The sequence below is a fragment of the Saccostrea cucullata genome, unplaced genomic scaffold (assembly GCF_032062105.1).
Source record: "Saccostrea cucullata isolate Sc308-1 unplaced genomic scaffold, CSIRO_AGI_Scuc_v1 ctg1139, whole genome shotgun sequence".
NCBI lineage: Eukaryota > Metazoa > Mollusca > Bivalvia > Ostreida > Ostreidae > Saccostrea > Saccostrea cuccullata.
In genome coordinates, this window is record NW_026924508.1 from 26,506 (window position 1) to 46,542 (window position 20,037).

The window sequence follows — 20,037 nt, forward strand, 5'->3', positions numbered from 1 at the left end:
AGACGCGTAATAATAAACACCCAAATGACTAAGATACAGAATTCTTATCTAGATTCCGATTAGTTTAGATTTTATGTAAGAACCAATGGGAATCGGCCTTATAAATGAGAAACGTAAACAGACGAAAACGAAACGAAATGTAAAACAACGTGGTAAAAAAAAAAATTGTGGAAATGTCTAAGGCCTCAGTTGCACACGTTATCCAAGACAAGTACAGGACAGGGGATGTTCTTATTAATGAAAATGTAGATTTTTCCGGATTGCTTTTGTCAGCTAATGTTTTACAAGGGCTCCAAAAAGCAGGCTTTCAGCGCCCATCTCCCATACAGCTGAAAGCAATACCACTTGGACGATGTGGTTTAGGTAAAAAAAAAAAGCATCATGTTGAATTGTAGGACATTTCAGTATTTAAAACTGCACAATGACAATGACCAAGTCAAGTCAATCCTCAGGTTCCAAAATAAGATTAGATCATGAGTAGATTGCTGCACAAGCACCTGACAAATGGATGATGTAGTACATGTAACGCTTCCCTCTTAAGAATGTTTATTGGTCATGATTATATACTTATGTAGCAGTTTGGGTTATATGGAAATGAACATCAACCTGACCAGTGGGTAGCTTAGTGGTGGTAGAGCACCTGACATGTAATTCAGGGTCCATGCAGGCTTTTTTTTAAACTTGTGTACAGGTCCAGCACAATGTCTTGATTAAGCTATATAGCTTTATAAAGCTATATAGCTTTATTAAGCTATTTAAAATAGCTTAATAAAGCTATTTATATGCAGTTTTTAACAAAACATTTTTAGTTAGAAATAAACAAAAAGTCGCAAGTATTTGACTATTCATATATGTACTTTGGGCTATCAAAAAAACAACCTAAATCATAGAAAGTTCTAACATTGCTGTTGTTGAATACTTTTAAGCAAAAGATGAATTTCCATTGTTTGGGTAACTGCAGTGGTGGAAAGTGTCCTATTGAGTGCGGTGAGGTGTGGATAAGTATGATTGCTTCTCATTGTGTTGAACTGTTACCAATCAATTATCTTGTTGGCCATAGCTGACCTCCTTTATAATTTCATTCAAGAAATAACTGTGTTGTCACTCATCAATAGCCCCCCTAACTTTTAAAACTTTGATTACAAAGTCTCTTAAGGAGACGCAATTCGGCGAGTGATTTTTACATGCATTGTATTCAGAAGAGTTCAAAGTTAAATATTTTCACTGCACCAAGGTACGACTTTTTGTACATGCTGAAAAAATAAAACATTTGAGAAAAAATTGTGATAAAATAGCTTAATCAAGCTATTCCGAATAGCTTGATAAAGCTATATAGCTAAATCAAGCTATATAGCTTAATCAAGACATTGTGCCGGACCTGGTGTATGTGGTAAGGTAGCTCATTTAGTAAAATACTTCCATTAAGTTCAAGGGACCAGATAGGTTGAAATCTTGGTCTGGTTCATTGGATTCTTCTCCTCTTTAATCATGATTAGTTAGTGCTGCAATGTTGTGGGAACTGATCAATTTTATAGGTAGCAATTTTTATGGTGGAAATCATATCAAATATTTCAAGAGGGAGTGTTGTGTCATCGTCAAACATCAAATTACTGTCGTCTAGGTAGTTCTGTTCATGTACATTATAGTACATTGTGTTAAAAGGTATTGTAGCAACCACTACGATGAAACGCTACTTAATAATGATAAAAATATCATTAAGCTTTGCAATGCAATGACTGTCATAAATTATTGCATTAACATTTTATCATTCGCGATTGCTACAAGGCACAACAGGAATCCTGGATTGATCTTGCTGTTTCATTGTCACCATTCCTACAGCTGCAAAAACGTGTATGATAAAGCATAAGTTGTTGAAAACTTAATATTTAAAACAAAGTTTATTTGAAAAAATTGGTATGGCTAACAGATAAATTATTTTGTAGTTCATGTGTGTGTAAATGTTTAATAAATAGATTTTTTTTAATTCCCTCTATTTTGATTTCTAGATCTGATTGTACAGGCAAAGTCAGGAACTGGAAAAACATGTGTATTTTCTGTTATTGCTTTGGAAGGACTGCAAACTGAAAGTTATGCATTGCAGGTTAGCTTACATTTTTCATGAATGTCAATTTCATTTGAATTTGCCACCAAAATATCGCTGAAATGTTGTCTACTTGTCATAAAACAATAATCTATCTATCATTTGAATTGATTGTGAATCTTTATGCATCATATGACATATGGATTAAAGAGGAAAATGAATAATGTATTATTATTTATCTTTTTTTTTTCTGCAGGTGCTTGTCCTAGCCCCTACCAGGGAGATTGCCATTCAGATATGGGATGTGATCTGTTCCATAGGACAATGTATACCTACCCTGAAGTGCCACACCTTTATAGGGGGAATGCCTGTCACAGAAGATAAACAGAAACTCAAGAAATGTCACATTGCTGTAGGAACTCCAGGTAATTTTGTCAAGATTCGATTGTGATTTTCTGTTAACACCAAAACATATATCTGTTAGGATTATCAGCTCATATATCTGTATAACTTGTATGTCTGAGATATAAATTTCAAGAAAGATTATAAGCCTTTGAACCAAGCAAAAGAAATCTATATAGTACCTGTATTGTACTGTTTGAGTTTACCCTGAGCTAATGCCTGTAATATTTACTACAAAACTTTAAAAATCATCCAATTTGATCAATTTCTTTTTATCTTATTCTGTCTTATCATGCTTAAGTTAAATTTCTTTTAGGTAGAATAAAACAACTGATAGAAACTGGCATCATGAACACTGACAGTATTCGTATGTTTGTACTGGACGAAGCTGATAAACTATTAGAGGAAAGCTTCCAAGAACAGATCAAGTAAATTATTTTTGTAAATCTGCACTTTGGAAGAAAATCTCTTTGAAACATGGAAAAAATAAAAAAATTTAAAAAGAAGAAAACATGTTAATTGCATGTCCTTTTTATAATTTAACAATTTTTAGCTCACCTGAGCCGAAGGCTCAAGTGAGCTTTTCTAATCACATTTTGTCCGGCGTCCGTCTGTCCGTCTGTCTGTCTGTAAACTTTTCACATTTTCGACTTCTTCTCAAGAACCGCTGGGCCAATTTCAACCAAACTTGCCACAAAGCATCCTTGGGTGAAGGGGATTCAAGTTTGTTCAAATGAAGGGTCACATCCTCATTCAAGGGGAGATAATTGAGAATTAGTGAAAATTTGGTGGTATGTTTTAAAAATCTTCTTCTCAAGAATCACTGTGCCAGGAAAGATGAAACTTATGGGGAAACATCCTCAGGTAGTGTAGATTCAAATTTGTTCAAATCATGTACCCCGGGGGTAGGGCGGGGCCACAATGGCCGACCAAAGTTTTACATAGAAATATATAGGAAAAATTCTTTAAAAATCTTCTTCTCAAGAATGACAAAGCCATAATTCATCAAATTTATATGGAAGCATGCTCAGGTAGTGTAGATTCAAGTTTGTTCAAATCATGACCCCCGGGGGTAGGGCGGGGCCAAAATGGCCGACCAAAGTTTTACATAGAAATATATAGGAAAATTCTTTAAAAATCTTCTTCTCAAGAATGACAAAGCCATAATTCATCATATTTATATGGAAGCATGCTCAGGTAGTGTAGATTCAAGTTTGTTCAAATCATGACCCCCGGGGGTAAGGCGGGGCCACAATGGCCGACCAAAGTTTTACATAGAAATATATAGGAAAATTCTAAAAAAGATCTTCTTCTCAAGAATGACAAAGCCATAATTCATCATATTTATATGGAAGCATGCTCAGTTAGTGTAGATTCAAGTTTGTTCAAATCATGACCCCCGGGGATAGGGTGGGGCCAAAATGGCCAAAGTTTTACATAGAAATATATAGGAAAATTCTTTAAAAATCTTCTTCTCAAGAATGACAAAGCCATAATTCATCAAATTTATATGGAAGCATGCTCAGGTAGTGTAGATTCAAGTTTGTTCAAATCATGACCCCCGGGGGTAAGGCTGGGCCACAATGGCCGACCAAAGTTTTACATAGAAATATATAGGAAAATTCTAAAAACATCTTCTTCTCAAGAATGATAAAGCCATAATTCATCATATTTATATGGAAGCATGCTCAAGTAGTGTAGATTCAAATTTGTTCAAATCATGACCCCCCGGGGTAGGGCGGGGCCAAAATGGCCGACCAAAGTTTTTAAAGATATATAGAGGAAAAATCATTTTCTAAAAAATAGCAAATCCATGATTGGTCATGGGACTACTTTTGGATTTAAACTTTACAATAAAAAGCCATTTTCTACTTTTTCCTACCCTTAGTGCTCAGGTGAGCGATGTGGCCCATGGGCCTCTTGTTAAATTTTAATGTTTTGTATTGCTCATGATCTGTATTTGTAGTTGGATCTACTCTGCACTCCCCGAGAACAAACAGATGTTAGCCTTGTCAGCCACTTACCCAGAATACCTGGCACAGCACCTGACCAGTTATATGAGGAACCCCACATTTCTGAGGCTCAACATCTCTGATCCTGCTCTGCTTGGTAATTAAGAGATGCAGTACTTATTTTGTTTTGTAGGATAAAGTAAGAAAAAAATTGTTTAAAAGATGATTGTATAAGTGAGACTTTATTGAACAGATGATAAAAATGTATTAGAATCATGAAATTATCACAATAATTATCAGAAGCTAACACTGAATGTTTAAAACTTTTGAAGAAATTACTTTTAACTAGAGTTACGTTTTGTAATGTTTACTGATATTATTTATCATCTTTCCATCATATTTCAGGAATTAAACAGTTCAGAAAAGTGGTGACTTATCATGCTTTGCCTAACAAAGTGTTTGACAACAAAACCAAAGTTGTGATAGAGTTATTGTCCTCGGTTAATTTCCAGCAGTGTTTGATCTTCTCCAACCTCCAAACAAGGTAAAGTATGCAAAAAGAGTGCATGAAATTAAAATTCAGACATCTCTTTTCACTCAAGCAGTAATTATTGTTAATTCAGGTTCAGAAAAAATATGACAATTGATGCTGTAAATATAATTCATGTTTCATGTATTTCATGATTTAAAAGTTGTACATTTGTAAAGTTTGTCCATGTCTTTTATTTCGGCTTTTCTCTAAACTTCTTCTCCATATAGAATTTGAATTTGATTTTTGAAAGAAAAAAAAACTTCACATGACTCTCTTGGAAACAGAGGACAATTTCTATTGGTTATCTGTATTGTAGGGCCCAAAATATGGCGGATGCCTTGATCAGTCATGGTTGGCCGACAGCCTGTATTGCAGGAAGTCACGACCAGAGAGACAGGAATGAGGCGATGAGTCAGCTGAAGACATACAAATGTAGAGTTCTCATCTCCACTGATTTAGTGAGTTAATTCATTAGAATAACTACTCTCATGTTTAAATCAAGTACAGAAATTGTCAGAAAACAAAAAATACTTTCCTTACATGTATTGTTAAGAGTGTGACATACTGTGGTTTCATCAATATTCATTGAGTACCAATTTTTAAGGGTTTCGTTGTTGAGCAAATCTAGAAAATTAAATGTTCATTGACTTAAGAAATATGTTATACATTTGTATAGGCATTGCTTGTGTCTACAGAATTTAGTATCCTAGAAAATATACGTCTTACAAAATAAACGAAAATTGATGCCAAATAAAATTGATGAATCCACAGTATATATGCAGTGCTACAGACGTTTTCTTAAAAAGTCAGTTGTACTAAACATAGTAGTATGCTCTTAAATGATGATAAATTTTATTGATAAAAAAATGAAGAGATCTAAAAAAAACATATGTAGTGATGACTTACCATTATGGTTAAATAAGTTTTATACTGTAATTTGTGTGATTTTTATAGACATCAAGAGGAATTGATGCAGATAAAGTAAATATGGTGATAAATCTTGATGTTCCAAAGGACCATGAAACTTATCTACACAGGATTGGGAGAGCTGGAAGATTTGGTATTTAAAATTATCAAAATTAATTTTCATTTTCAAATGTCTCATTTTTTCTTACAATTCATCAGTTTAAGGTTGTTGAGTTTAAGAATTATTTATTATTATGATGTATATAAAAAGACCACATGAAGTATTATACTTGTAACTTAGATACATGTATTTTAATAATAAAATGTAAATTTTAGGGACTTTTGGTGCAGCAGTGAATATTGTCAGCCATGGTCAAGAGGAAAAGGAGTTAAATAAAGTGGAGAAGAAATGTAATACACACATCAAGGACCTACCAGGTAGTTATTAAAGACAAAAAAATCATTGTGTTCAGTTTCTAAGATTACATTTCATACTATGATATCAGTCAGGGCTGTATTTTTTTTGTAAGCAAATGTTAAAGAAAACATGATTGTTTTATAGAAAGAAGTATAGTCAATTAAGCATGGCTATTTATTTGGTAGATCCCATTCCCAGTACACTGACAAAGAGTGAGGGGACATTTAACCTTGATGATATGGTGTCAACAGAACAGATCATCACAGATCACACTCGAATATCACCAAAGAAGATGGATGTCACAGAAAATCAAAACAGTCTGAAAGAAAACTCAAAACAACAGAATATTTCAAACAGGCATTCACAGAAAAGTGCAGGAAGAAAACATTTACAAAACTTGGAGTCTGAATTTGAGCAGAAGCATTGGAGAAATAAGAAGAAGGAGATACCTGTAAGGGCAGAGGTTGAGTCAGAGAAAGGAAATGAGAATTTTTCTGAGCCCCTTGAAATGAAAAATGACATTGGGTTTCCATCAGCAAATGAGAGGGGTGATTTTAAGGTTAGTGCTTTTGAGTCCTTGAGTGGTCCTTTCCAAGGAAATATTCTGCAAGAAGAGGACAGTCCATATGATGTTCATCAAAGTTATAATGATCAAAGGAAAATAAAACAAGGCATAGAGGTATGTGCTAAACCTGCAGAAATTTGTGAAGAACGTGAAATGCCAAAGAAAACAAGTCCCAAGAAAAAGGATAAAGAGAAGGCAATAAAAATGTGTATACCCCAACTTGAAGAATTTCTGTGCCATAAAGATAAACAAAGTTCCAAAAGTTATGAGGAGAAGGAAAGAGAATATAAAAAATATCTTGAAGAGAGAGAAACATCATATGAGAGAGGAGAAATAACGATTAAACCAACTCCTTTTGTATGGAAAGAAGGAGAAAAAGAACAGTTACTATCAATGATAGACACTCTACTTTCTATAGATGACCACTGTGAATTCTCAGAAGAAGAGGAGCAGGAAGATAGAAAAGACAATACAAGCACAGCAACTCAAACAGAGGGCTTTGTTTTCCTTCCAAGTGTGAATGATGGATATACATCCTGTGGACAAAAGCAGATGAAGAAAGACAGTGGAAGAAGTAAATCACAAAAGAAGGATGTATCAGAAAATAGTGAAAACACTTGGCAACCGATAAATAGGTCAGGATTTTTAAAGGATGACAAAAAGGATATTGAACATATTAAGTATTGTGATTATATTGATGAGAGTGAGGAAGAACATGAACATGATTATAGAAATGGTGAGGTGTGTTCAGATGAGGAGGAACATTTTGAGGATGAGGAAAATGATGATTATGATGATCAGTGTGAGGAAGATGATGATTTTTCTGATGAACAATCTGAGGTTGATGAGGAAGCTTATGAAGAGCCAAACTGTCCCCCTACAGGTTGTCCTGAATGGAACAATCCTTGGTCCCCCTACGTGTACCCCCCTCCATATATGTATAATCCATATTTCAGCATGCCATATGCCTCTCACCAACAGATGACACATGCACAAAGGACGCAAATGTTTAATTCTCATTTAGCTTTAGCACAACAGCAGCAAAACCATTATCTTTCGGCCATGCTTGCAAATTTCTACCAACATAATGCCTGAATAAAGATATATTTCTGACTATTTGTTTTTGAAATCATCTTTAAAATATGGTTACACAAAATACAGTAAAACTCGGTTATAACGAAGTCACAGGAACCTTTGAAATTACTTCGCTATATCCGTAATTCGTTATAACTGTATAAGAAATTCATCAAATTTATAAAGCTGGGGATCCAAGATGACTTCGCTATATCCGTAAATTCGCTATATCCGTGTTCGTACTAAACGAGTTTTGCTGTACTAGTAATTAATTTTGCTTACTCTTTATTAAATATAATAAAAATATTCTCACAAAAATGAGTAAGGGAAGTCGACGATAGAAAAGTTAAAATAATATTGTTTTTCATAGAGCTAGGTTGTTAGATTACCATTAATGGCTTTTTCAATTGAAATATCCAAATATGATACAGGTGTGCCAGACTCTTAAGATATCTTTTATTTCAAGTTCACTGGGATATATTGTTTTGACATAAACATGAAAATAGAAATAACCATTGTTAATTGACAGAATGTCATCGATATATCTAGATCTGAATTTCGAGTGGAAGGCCACAGCAAGTGTTTTCTTCCTTTTACATGTAAGATTTTGGACAAATTCTACTTCATATGAATACAAAAATTTGTCTGTTAGTATCGCTGCATAAATGATACCCATTGGAATTCCAGTAGATTATTGGATGACCTGATTTTCATAACCACATAGATATTGTAAATCACAAACTCAAGCATCTTTTTAAAATCAATTTTAGAGTACTTGTTTGTATAATCAGGATGTTTTTTAACACAATTATTTTGCAAATGACTATTGACAAGTTCATTAAATGAACAAGTTCCATTTTTATTGAAAAAGCAGCTGTCAATGATATCAAAGAGCCTGGACTTGAATTTATCATGGGGAATGGCTGTATATAAAGTTGAAGTCATAAGTTTTAATGCTGTTGATTTTGTTTATAATTTTTTGATTTCAGTTTCCAAAAATTCCTTCGAATTTTTAAGTGCTGTGTAGTATCCACATACAATTTATACCACTTCTCAAATATATTATTGTACAGTTCATCTGAAGTTTCTCCTTCGCTACTGTTAATATTTTAGTGAGGAGTAAAGAAAGAGGTTTGGTAGAACATTTACAAGAACCCGCTAGGTATCTTGCATATTTAAAAGGGATTTTTATGATATTTTACGTTTTAGAATCAAATATAGATATGCATATGGTAAATCAAATTCATTCTGGCTGTAACAAATATGAAAAAAAAATTAAAACTGACTTTGAAGAATATCCATTTTCGAAAGGGAGCTATGGGTATAAGTTGGGCTATCACAAGTAGAATTAAATCCCAGTTCCTCCAAGGTACAATTCCGAGCCTTACAAACAAAGACAATGTTGTAACCTGCTTTGTCATTAGGTACCAGTGCATACCGACCATGTAATTTATCATTTTCTTATTTCACTTTTGAATTACTGAACACAGAAGGATAGTTGATTTTTATTAAAATATAAACTTAAAAAAGGAAAAGACTAAAAAGAAGAGTTGTGTGTCCTTTGATGCATGACCAAGATTTCTTCCACAGTTGTTGACCGGACTGAAAAAGAGAGAGAGAAAAAAAAAAGAAAATTAAAAGTGGCTCAAAATTAAAAACATTACATATAAATCTAATCTATTGAATTATATATAATAAATCAATTTATACAGTCAAACCGGGTTATCTCAAAAGAGATGGGTGAACATGACGAGAGATAAGCCCATAGTGCGACAAACATGAAGGTGAAAAACTAAATCTCAATTATATCAAAATTTTCCTCAATATTTCATCTAATATTAAAGTATACTTTATGTAAAATCTCTACAACTTGCATAAATCTTACGAAGATTGAAGTTATTTGCCTATGAAATATACGCACACGAAAGAGGACAAAACGAGTCATTTTTTTCACACTATAACACTATTTTTCGTTATGAGTGGGTCTTCTCTCCATTTTTTTGAAAGATAATCCTCAAAGTTTGCATAAAAACATACATATTTTGGTTTCCAAAAATTATGGAGCAAAGACCCACTCACTATACCTTAAAAATATAATTTTATGGCATAACTTTCGCATCTTTTCGAGAAATACTCGAAGTCCCTTAAGTCAATGGTCATATCACAAACATGATTTAAATGCCACACTTCATCAGGACTTGTGTAGCGTATTGGTTAGCGTGCTGGTCTCAAAAGAGAATACAACTCAGGATTTTTATTGCCAGACTTCGAACTCAATTATCATTATTATTATTATTATTATTATATTATTATATTATATTATTATTATTATTATTAATGGATACCTTATTATTTTTTTTTAATACAAAAGAATAAATTTTAACGAAAAATTTTCCCCAAAACTTTTTGTTTCTCATGATTTCATAAAAATATATGATGAGAACTTTACTAAACACTAAATTCACAATATGAATATGATTTTTATGTATCTGAAGCTATTGGGCTTTCTGCACGCTAAGTTCACCCCTCTCCTTTGAAGGGACTGAAAACAACGTTAGTTACATTGTACCTTACTGTAAAATAATATTTTTTAGTGGAAACAAATTTTCGAGAGGTGTGAGATTTTTTTTTTTTTATAGATTTATGGGGATTTGATTTCGTGCTTGTATAAGACAGTGTAGAGTAGCAATGCGTATAAAATTTTGCATTTGGCTGTGGTCATGAATTCGTTGGTCTTTCCATGCCTCGAAAACAACGAAAACAAAACCCTCATGGAAATTTTTGATTTCACAGTAATCAACGATTTTTGTTTGTTTTTTGTATTACGATACCAGTGCATATAAGTTATAATACAACCATATATTAAACATGTTAAATGAAAATAAATATATCATTTTTTTCAAAAGCGAAGCTACCTAGAAACAGAGTAAACCTAAATTAATTATATTAGTTTTCATTTCTTATAAAAATATCTTTCATAAGTTTAAAGTTATAAGTACATGGCAAGAAAAGGATAAAACACTGAACATTATTGTCATATGCAGATTTTTACGAAATCGTGAATGAAATTAATTGCATTTCTTCAAAATAACATTTATTATATAAACATCTTATTCCATACCTCTTACAGTCCCTTTTCCAGACTGGAATTCCCTTCACAAAAAGTGTATAATTCATTTCTGAAAATTCCAAGAAGATCTTCTAACTTAAAAAGCTTAATAATACATTTTAAACTGTCGTTTAATTTTTAAAAATTAGATAAAGGATTGTTGTTAATAAACAGTTCAGTTCTTTTAAACATGTAAATAGGAAGAGATAAAATTAAATTAATAGGTTTTACCACTGCTAGAAATGCAAGAAACAATAATAACCATTTAGAAAAAAAAGTTTCTATAAGGCATGGAGTGTTTCATGTACATAGTAACAATTATATTTTTTTTGAGGGGGGAGACTTTGGGGGATATTCAAATTTTTAACGGAAAATCTTAATGCTTTGTGCTTGAAAAACAATGTTTTGAATGATTTAAGATTTACGAGTACATACCAAGTTCACTAGAATTGTACGCTTTGTCGGGACACTCTTGAATTCCTTCACATATAGTGTCTTCTGAAAAAGTTATTTTGTTACCTCTACTACTGTACACTTGATAATGCCCCTGAAAATATATATTATAAATATTTTTGTATACAGTAAATTAAGTTAAATATCTATATATCTTTAAAAAGTAGTTCAAGATATACAGCGGACAGACAGGCGGACAATAAATGGAAAAAATAAGACCAAATCAACTTTATCGGTTTAGTTAGTGTGAAACTCATACTATTGGTTGGGGGGCATGCCTTTTTAAAGACATGTGATGTACGAGAATGGGACACCTTAAGCTAGATCCAGTGCAAAGTCCTCTAGAGGGCCATAGGATGGGACAAAGCCCACGGAGACTTTTAAATATTGGAGATAGTAAGTGTGACAGACTCATGTTTTTATATATTATGCACATGTGCATAGTAATGCATATTGCATGTGCATATACCTTTTAATTTAATAATGTATGATTTTATTTGCAGCACACTTCTATAGCTGAATTGCATAATTATTCATTTAACCTGTAGTTAAGTGTATTGATTTTTAAATTATTCTTTTCCAGAGAGGTCCAGAGTTAGCCTCAGGGCTTTAATTATTTTCTGGCTTGTTTTTGTAATGAATAAAAAACTCACGGTTTGGAAATCCTTAAAACGATGCACTTACGTGCTAAACACACAAGAATATTGATCAAAAGACCTCTGTGATGATGGACTGTCAAATTCTCGGGTCTGAATCCCATTGAACACATTCGGGATTTTTTAAAGGAATGAACGATATGGAGATAACGAATAGTTTTCAATCTCAAATTCCATAAAACAATACAAAATAGGAGCAGAGCAAACACGGACCTCCAAAACATCAGAGGTGGGATTAGGTGCCATGGAGGAGTGAGCATCCCCTGCTGACCGGTCACACCCGCCGTGTGCTCCTAGTCATGATAGGGAAAGAACGAAAAAATCCGTCGTGAATTCATTTTATAAATAATAGACTAACAATTAGTATGAAAAACGTCAGTCAGCATTTGACTCAATGACAAATTGTATATTTGCGTACAAGGTCATTGAACCGACCATAGAACTTACGAAATGATGACTTTAAACGAGACTGCTGATATTCTTGTTTCATCAACTTGCTTGTCAATAATTTACCTCGTTTTAGAAATTGTTCATACGTATAACATTTCCCTGCGTATCGAACCAACAGAGACATATATACTCCGTATGCAAGTCATGAAGGTCTATTGCTGCATAAGTAAGGAAAGTTGACAGAAAAGTTAAAGTCATCATGTTTATCATAAAGCTTGGTTGTTACATTACCATGAACGTCTTTTTCAAGTAAAATATCCAAGTATGAAACAGTTGTGTCAGACTCTATGGTAACTTTTATCTCAAGCTCACCAGGATATATCGTACATGTATCGACGTAGGAATGGAAATTACCATTGTTAATTGACAATACGTCGTCTATATATCTAAATATCAAGTTGAAGGCCACAGCAAGTGTTTTCTTCTTTTTACGCGTAAAATTTTGTACAAATTCTGCTTCATATGAATATGAAATTTCATCTGCTAATAACAGATCGCAATTGGTACCCATGGGAATTCCAATACATTGTTGGAATACCTGGTCTCCAAATCCAAATAGATATTGTCAATCAGAAACTCAAGCATCTTTTTGATGTCAACTTCAGAGTACTAGCTTGTGTGTGCAATCAGAATGTGTTTTAACAAAATAATTTTGCAAATGATCAATGACAAGGTACATGTAAGTAAATTTACGAGTTCCATTCTTATAGAAAAAGCAGTTGTCAATGATATAAAAAAGCCTGAACTTTAATTTATCTTTGGGAATGGTTGTGTATAAAGCTGAAAAGTCGGAAGTTTTTAAGCTGTTGATTTTGGTAAAATCTTGCGATTTCAAATTGTCCAAAGGTTCTTTGGAATTTTTGAGTATCCACATCTGATTCACACCACTTCTTCAATATATTGTTGCACAGTACTCTTGAAGTTTTTTTCTTCAGTACTGTCAATTTCTTAATGAGGAGTAACGAAAGAGGCTTGGTTGAACTTTTATTGGAACCCGCAATGTATCTTTGTAAGGATTTTTATGAAGTTTCGGAATGCAATATACATATAGGGTAGTTCAAATTCATTTTGGCTCTGTGGAATATTAAAAAGATTTAAAGATATAAATTTTTTTTAAAGATTTTGAAGAATTTCTTCCTTAGAAAGGGAAGTATGAGTATAAGTAGGATTACCACTTGTACAATTAAATCCAAGTTCTTCTAAAATACTATTCATATAATGAGCCTTACAAACGAAGACAATATTGTTACCTGCTTTGTTGACAGGAACCAGTACGTACTGATCATGTAATCTATCTAATTCTTTTTTCACTTCTAAATTATTGAACACAGAAGGATAGTTGGTTTTCATATTGAACCTCAATCTTTTAATACGCGACTTTAACATGGATTTGATACATTTAATCCATTCTGACAAGGTCAACGTCTTCTTTTTCATATCTGATCCATCGTCTGGCGTAATTTTCAACAGAATCCATAATATTTATGAAATGTATTTAGAAGGGTCATGTCATAGCAATACCCATGCCCATGTTTTATATGAAAGCCCTATCTCTCTCATTCAAAAGTTATGACCAAGGTTAAAGTTTTTGAAAAAGAACAAACTTTAAGCATGTTAAGGTCATGGGGTAAAAACATAGTACATTTAGAAAGGTCTTGACACAGATAATCCAGAGCTTTAATTTGAAAGCTTTATCATTTAAAAGTTATGGCTAATTTAAGTAAAGTCAAGGTACAGTGTAAAGGTCACGAGTTAAAACATCATAGTGTATTTAGGAAGGTTTTGTCACAGGTAATTCACACGTAAAATATGAAAGATATATCTCCTATCATTCAAAAGTTATGGCAAATTCAAAGTTATCTTTCAACTTTTTAAAAGTAGGTCAAACTTCAAGGTCAAGGGGTCAAAAATCATAATGTATTGAGAAAGTTTTTGTCACAGATAATATACATGTACATGCATAATATGAAAGCCCTATCTCTTCTTATTCAAAAGATATGACCAAGGGTAAAGTTTTTTGACGAACGGACAGAATGACAGACTGACAGACAAATAGAGGAATGAGATTTAACCTGTTCTATACGTATGGGTTTGCTACACGTATCCAATATCCTGTCTTTCTTCCAACTCAATATTCCCCTATGCAGACGTGTGTCATGGAAACAATTCATTTTTGAATCGGAGCAGTTGGCAGCGGGTTGTATTGCTAGAGTTTGTCCTGATACCTGCAACGATTGTTTTTCTTCATTTAAAATTTTTAATTATAAGCCTGAAAGTTATGGAAACAGTTATGCAAAGATTCTGATGAATATTTATTTTCTAAGAAAAATGCAGTAACATCAAAGAATATCAAAGAAATATGTTAAAGAACTGTGAACTCTAACTCTTGATTCCCGCCTACATTTTGCACCCATTAAATTCAATATTAATGACAAATTGGCTATAAAGTCTAATACAAAGAACAGTTCAATGGTATTTGATTGATCATTTTAATTCCAGCGCTAGAAAGTAAATGATAATTGATTCCAGCTCTTGAAAAGAGAGGGGTGGACGATATTTTTATTGAAATCGAAGTTTCAAGCATCAACATATTTTGAAATAGTCTTAAATATGATAAAATGTATCTTATACATGTATCTTATCTTATGTTTTACACAAAGAAATAAAACATATACATGTATAAATTAATAAAATACAATTATTTAGTTGTGGATCGCTTTGAAGTTGGTGAAAAATAAGCATTTTAAAGTTTTTTTTGTCTATAAACATATGCCCCCTTCATCCCCCCCCCCCCCCGAAACACAAAAACTTTGGCATAAATTTGTAAAATGACAGCCCATGTTACCTGAAACAAGGAAGTTTTCTTTCCGGGGGGGGGGGTGTTTTAAAATTTTTTTCCATTTCCATTGAATTCTATTCTGAATAACACAAGTTTTACCAAAATTATACTCATCTCTCTTTGTTTTCCCTAATAAGAAATGTTTTATGAAAATCCATATGAATGTCTACAAAGATGTTAAAAGTCATTCGAATATGTTAAATTTTGAAAACTGACTTGGAGGTAGGCGGGAATAGAATACTATTGAACGCACTTTTTGTTCGCTACATGAGATATCATTTTTTATGTCTAACAATCACAATTACCCTTCACTCGACCACCAAGATCATAAGCTTGTCGCAGGTCATAAAGTAACATCCATTTAATAATAAAATATGCAAATATTATTACATGTATGTATACTTTCAATTCTTTCAATGGCAACAGCTCCCACCTCTGATGGAACCCGTATTTACTGTGATCCAAATTTGTGTTTTGTTAAATAGACATCTAACTTTGATTATATTGTTCGTTATCTCCATACTTCATTGGAAACGTGAAAGTATAAGAAAAGCAACAGTAATATTTACATGCATGGACTCTACCTATATTAAGTTTAATTTATAGGTTGGAACATAGACCTAAAGTGGACCTCCACTTTAGGTCTATGGTTTGAAGAACCAAACTTGATAGTAATCGTTATTTTTGAGCTTTATATTGGTCTTTATCTCTATAAAATTATGTATTGAATTAAACACAACATTAAGTTGTGTTTAAATTAAAATGATTTCTCATTTCGAAAAGAAGTGTTACAGAAATAAAGAAATGAAGAAATATTAATGCGTATTGAAGAATACTTACGATTATCTGACCTTCATCCACTTTGCATTCAAGACAGTTGTGTGAACCATGACAGAAATCTGTGCATATTGCTGGTAAAATGCAAGTCATTCCTTTCGTGTCTTTGCAAAATTTTGGGCTAATTTTTGACACCGTTTTCAATGCATCAACCTGCACCAATAAAATCAATAGGACATCAGCCTCTTTGTAAAAGATTAATTGCATAGAAGCTATAATATTGTTGTAAGTTAACGTACATATATTAAATACTAGTAATGAAATTTTTCATATCTGAATATTTTGCTAGAAAAAGAAGTTAATAGTTCAGGTAATCTAACAACCAAGCTTTATGATAAAAAAGGTAACTTTAACTTTTGAATCATAATCTTCCCTTACTTATGTAGCAATATACCTTCATCACCGGTATACTGGGTTTATACCGGTATCTCTCAGTTGGTGCGATACACAAGAGCATGCTCTACATGTACGTATGAACAATTTCTAAAACGAGGTAAGTTATTGACAATTAAGTTGATGAAACAAGAATATCAACAGTCTCGATTAAAGTCATAATTTCGTAAATTCTATGGTCGATACGATATAATCTATGGCCCTTTCAGGAAGTACAATCTATCTTAAAGTTAAATATTAGCTGACGTCTTTCACACTTATTACATAGGCCATTATTTACACATTGAATTGAAAACAGATTTATCCGTTCTCTCCCCATCATTTCATGGAAAACACGGCGGGTGTGACCAGTGGATGCCCACTCCTCCATGACACATGATCCCACCTCTGATGTTTTAGATTTCTGTGTTTGCTTTGCTTCAAAATTTGTATTGTATAATGGACTTTTCAGCTTTATACTGGTCGTTACCTCTATAAAATTTATATAACCTGTTAGAAATTGTTGAGTTTTTATGTTTTTGGCAGAAGCGTATGCCAGTAGTATCAACAACACTGCATAAAAGCCTTATGTAGCACTATTGATGTTTCTGTAATCTAATACATACGAGATCTTTGAAGACGTTGTAAATATGGAACAATTGTGTGTTTAAAGTCGTTTAAGATATTCTGATTATCAGTAAAGGTAGCATAAAAATGTAAATTTTAAATCTATTATCCTCTACAATAATTGATTTATAATTTTTCAAATAATGACAATGCGGAGTTCAAATTAAAAAAAAAGTTTGAACAAAACTTTAAAGGGATGAAAATTTAAAATGAATGATTTTTATTGAAAATCAAAATGATAAAAAATAATTAAAACACAGTTGATAGATACAAGTTTACAACTTGCAAGTTCAAAGATCTTGGATAATTTTGTTCATCGAGAGAGAGAGAGAGAGAGAGAGAGAGAGAGAGAGAGAGAGAGAGAGAGAGAGAGAGAGAGAGAGAGAGAGAGAGAGAGAGATGTAAAGACACATGTTATATGTGTAAAAACTTTTTTGAATGACATACCAACAAAAAGACATACATAAAAATAGACTATGAATAGCCAAAAATGAAGAAAAGGAATTGCTTACCTGTTGAATAGTAACTACAAAAGAAAAGAAAGTTTATTGATATATAGTAGTCATACATCTTCTACATGTTTTACTGGTGGTGTTATCAAAACGATATCACAGTAAATGTTACATTTTGTATGTACAATAGCGATTGAAATACGAATTAGATGATAGTTAACGAGGCCGAGTCTAATTTGACTTTGCGCAGCCTTTTAATTTCTTGCAGTCATAAAGGCGACAGTACACTTTCCCCAAATATTGTGCTTTTAATATTAAATTAACATTATCTGTAACGCTTACTGGTCTGAAAATGTTATTTTACAACAATTATTAGGAAAACACGTTAAAGTGGCTCCAACGACGTCACTGTTGTCCGATTTTGTAAGCATTGTTTGACGCTGAAGAATGACACAAGACTCGTTCATAGACGTCCATGGATATCATACTAAAAACTGATGATAGACCATAAAAAAACATACTAGCAATCTAATATTGTTATTTTTTACGAAAAATATTATCTGTGCCGACAATTCATCTGCACCGATATGTATTTATTCCGCAATATAGCAATTTTAGAGGTATTGGGCACCGAAAAAGAAACTTTTTAATCAAGACATAGACCAACCTAGATGGTCAACTTTCTTGAAATTTTACAATTTGGTGACTTTTTGCAAAAACTTACATCTACTTGACTGAAAAAGAAATCTCTAGGTCAGAAATACAAAAAATATGGAAATATTGTTACTAGTAATAATTTGGTGCTTTCCCAACAAATTCCCATAGGATCCAATAGTGAAATTTGACAACTTTTGAGATGGCCCTCTAAGAAATTGGGATGGTAAATCTTCGGTTTTTTTAGTCTCAAAACAATAAATATAAAAGTAAAAATTACTTAACAAAAAATTATCAAAATCCCTAGGGAAGAAATAATTAGACTCAGCCTCTTTAATTAAATTCATTTCATTTTGTAATGGATTATATTTCTAAGAGTTGAATCTTTTCTAAATTAATTAAATATTTTTTTTATACAATTATACATGTACCAAGAAAAATTTATGTCTAGTAGACCAACTGTCATAATTGAAACGTGTATATTTGTGGATTTTTCATAATTAAAGCGAGAATATTTTGTATTTTTTCTAATTGCATAACGGCGGTTGTGACCGGTTGGTAGGGGATGCTCACTCCTCCATGGCACATGATCCAGCATGATGTTGAAGAGGTTCATGTTTGCTCTTATCCTGATTTATATTGTTTAAATGGACCTTTGAGCGTAAGAATTGTTTGGTATCTCCACGTACGTGAGTGTTTTATCAAAACTTTATACAGTGTATGTCTGACATTGAACCGGGTTTAAAGTTCGTTTGATTCCCTCTGTTTTGATCAGTATTATGTCAATAGAAATCATCCTTGTATTAGTAATGGATACAATTATTGAATGATAAAGTGAGATCGAGTGTATTAGTAATGGATACAATTATTGAATGATAAAGTGAGATCGAGTGCAATATTCGTGTCATATAAAGAATTAGATTTTTTGCACTTTCCTCTGTATACGATGGCTGTTCAAAATAATGCCAGGGCCCGGGATCATGAAACATCTTCAGCTTAAGTCAAAATCGTTATATTTTTTTTAAAAGTTGTAGAACTCAACCACCCTTAAATCAATATATTTATCCACATTGTTTTCCAAAAGAGGTGTTATCTGCAAATTTAGAGATTAATTCAATAATTTATAAACATTTTACAGGTGATTGAAAATTTTACTTAAGTCTAAGTCCGTTTCATGACCCTGGGGCGACTGTATGACATACGACACAGATATCATATGGCAATAAGCTTTACTTTCTCTCATGATTGAATATTTAATGAATTGATATCATATTATGTGACCTGACTTTTCATCTCATATTTTCATTTTGAGAAGCTGTAAAAAGGGCTATTCGAGACACTGCATTAAAAATGAATAGTAATGAATCAGTAAACTAGAGTGAAATAAAACGCTCAATTTAAGCTGAAAACTTGATAAGGAACCCAAAGACAGATTTACTGAAATTTGTGAAATTTACAGCAACCAATGCCTGTTTTATAGACACATGATCAAGTGTATTTCAATAAAAATAATGATATATTGGGCATCAAAAATGGGTACCGACCTTGGCTACAAGGACGTAAAACAAACAAAATTCTGCTTGTCAAATTCAACAAATTATCACTTATGATGTTTGATTGACTTTAAAAAACCCTCAAAACATTTTTACAATAAGATGCACTTGACAAAAACAGCAAAGGTTATAAAAGAGCAAAGAA

The 20,037-nt window shown here is 32.5% G+C and overlaps 3 protein-coding genes across 3 annotated transcripts in view; 1 reads left to right on the forward strand and 2 right to left on the reverse strand.

The window, feature by feature from the left end:
• The window catches only part of LOC134266588 (twinfilin-1-like), a 29,176-nt gene extending 9,451 nt beyond the window's left edge, over positions 1–19,725 (reverse strand). Inside the window, exon 1 of the mRNA XM_062748812.1 lies at positions 19,714–19,725. The gene's annotated coding sequence lies outside the window, so the exon portion shown is untranslated. The remainder of the gene's footprint in view (positions 1–19,713) is intronic.
• Positions 88–7,924, forward strand: LOC134266587 (probable ATP-dependent RNA helicase DDX20). The gene is made up of 10 exons (XM_062748811.1): positions 88–363; positions 2,007–2,101; positions 2,298–2,466; positions 2,760–2,871; positions 4,410–4,552; positions 4,801–4,939; positions 5,244–5,385; positions 5,882–5,987; positions 6,170–6,271; positions 6,437–7,924. Exons 1-10 carry the CDS (start codon positions 174–176, stop codon positions 7,909–7,911), a joined length of 2,673 nt encoding a protein of 890 aa, XP_062604795.1. The 5' UTR covers positions 88–173; the 3' UTR covers positions 7,912–7,924.
• LOC134266575 (uncharacterized) lies at positions 9,379–17,771 on the reverse strand. The gene is made up of 6 exons (XM_062748800.1): positions 17,746–17,771; positions 16,238–16,387; positions 14,631–14,783; positions 11,435–11,546; positions 11,012–11,069; positions 9,379–9,492 (listed from the first exon to the last, which is right to left on the reverse strand). The coding sequence occupies exons 2-6, from the start codon at positions 16,325–16,327 to the stop codon at positions 9,399–9,401; spliced, it is 507 nt and encodes a 168-aa protein (XP_062604784.1). The 5' UTR covers positions 16,328–16,387; positions 17,746–17,771; the 3' UTR covers positions 9,379–9,398.
• Positions 19,726–20,037: the final 312 nt, after the last annotated feature.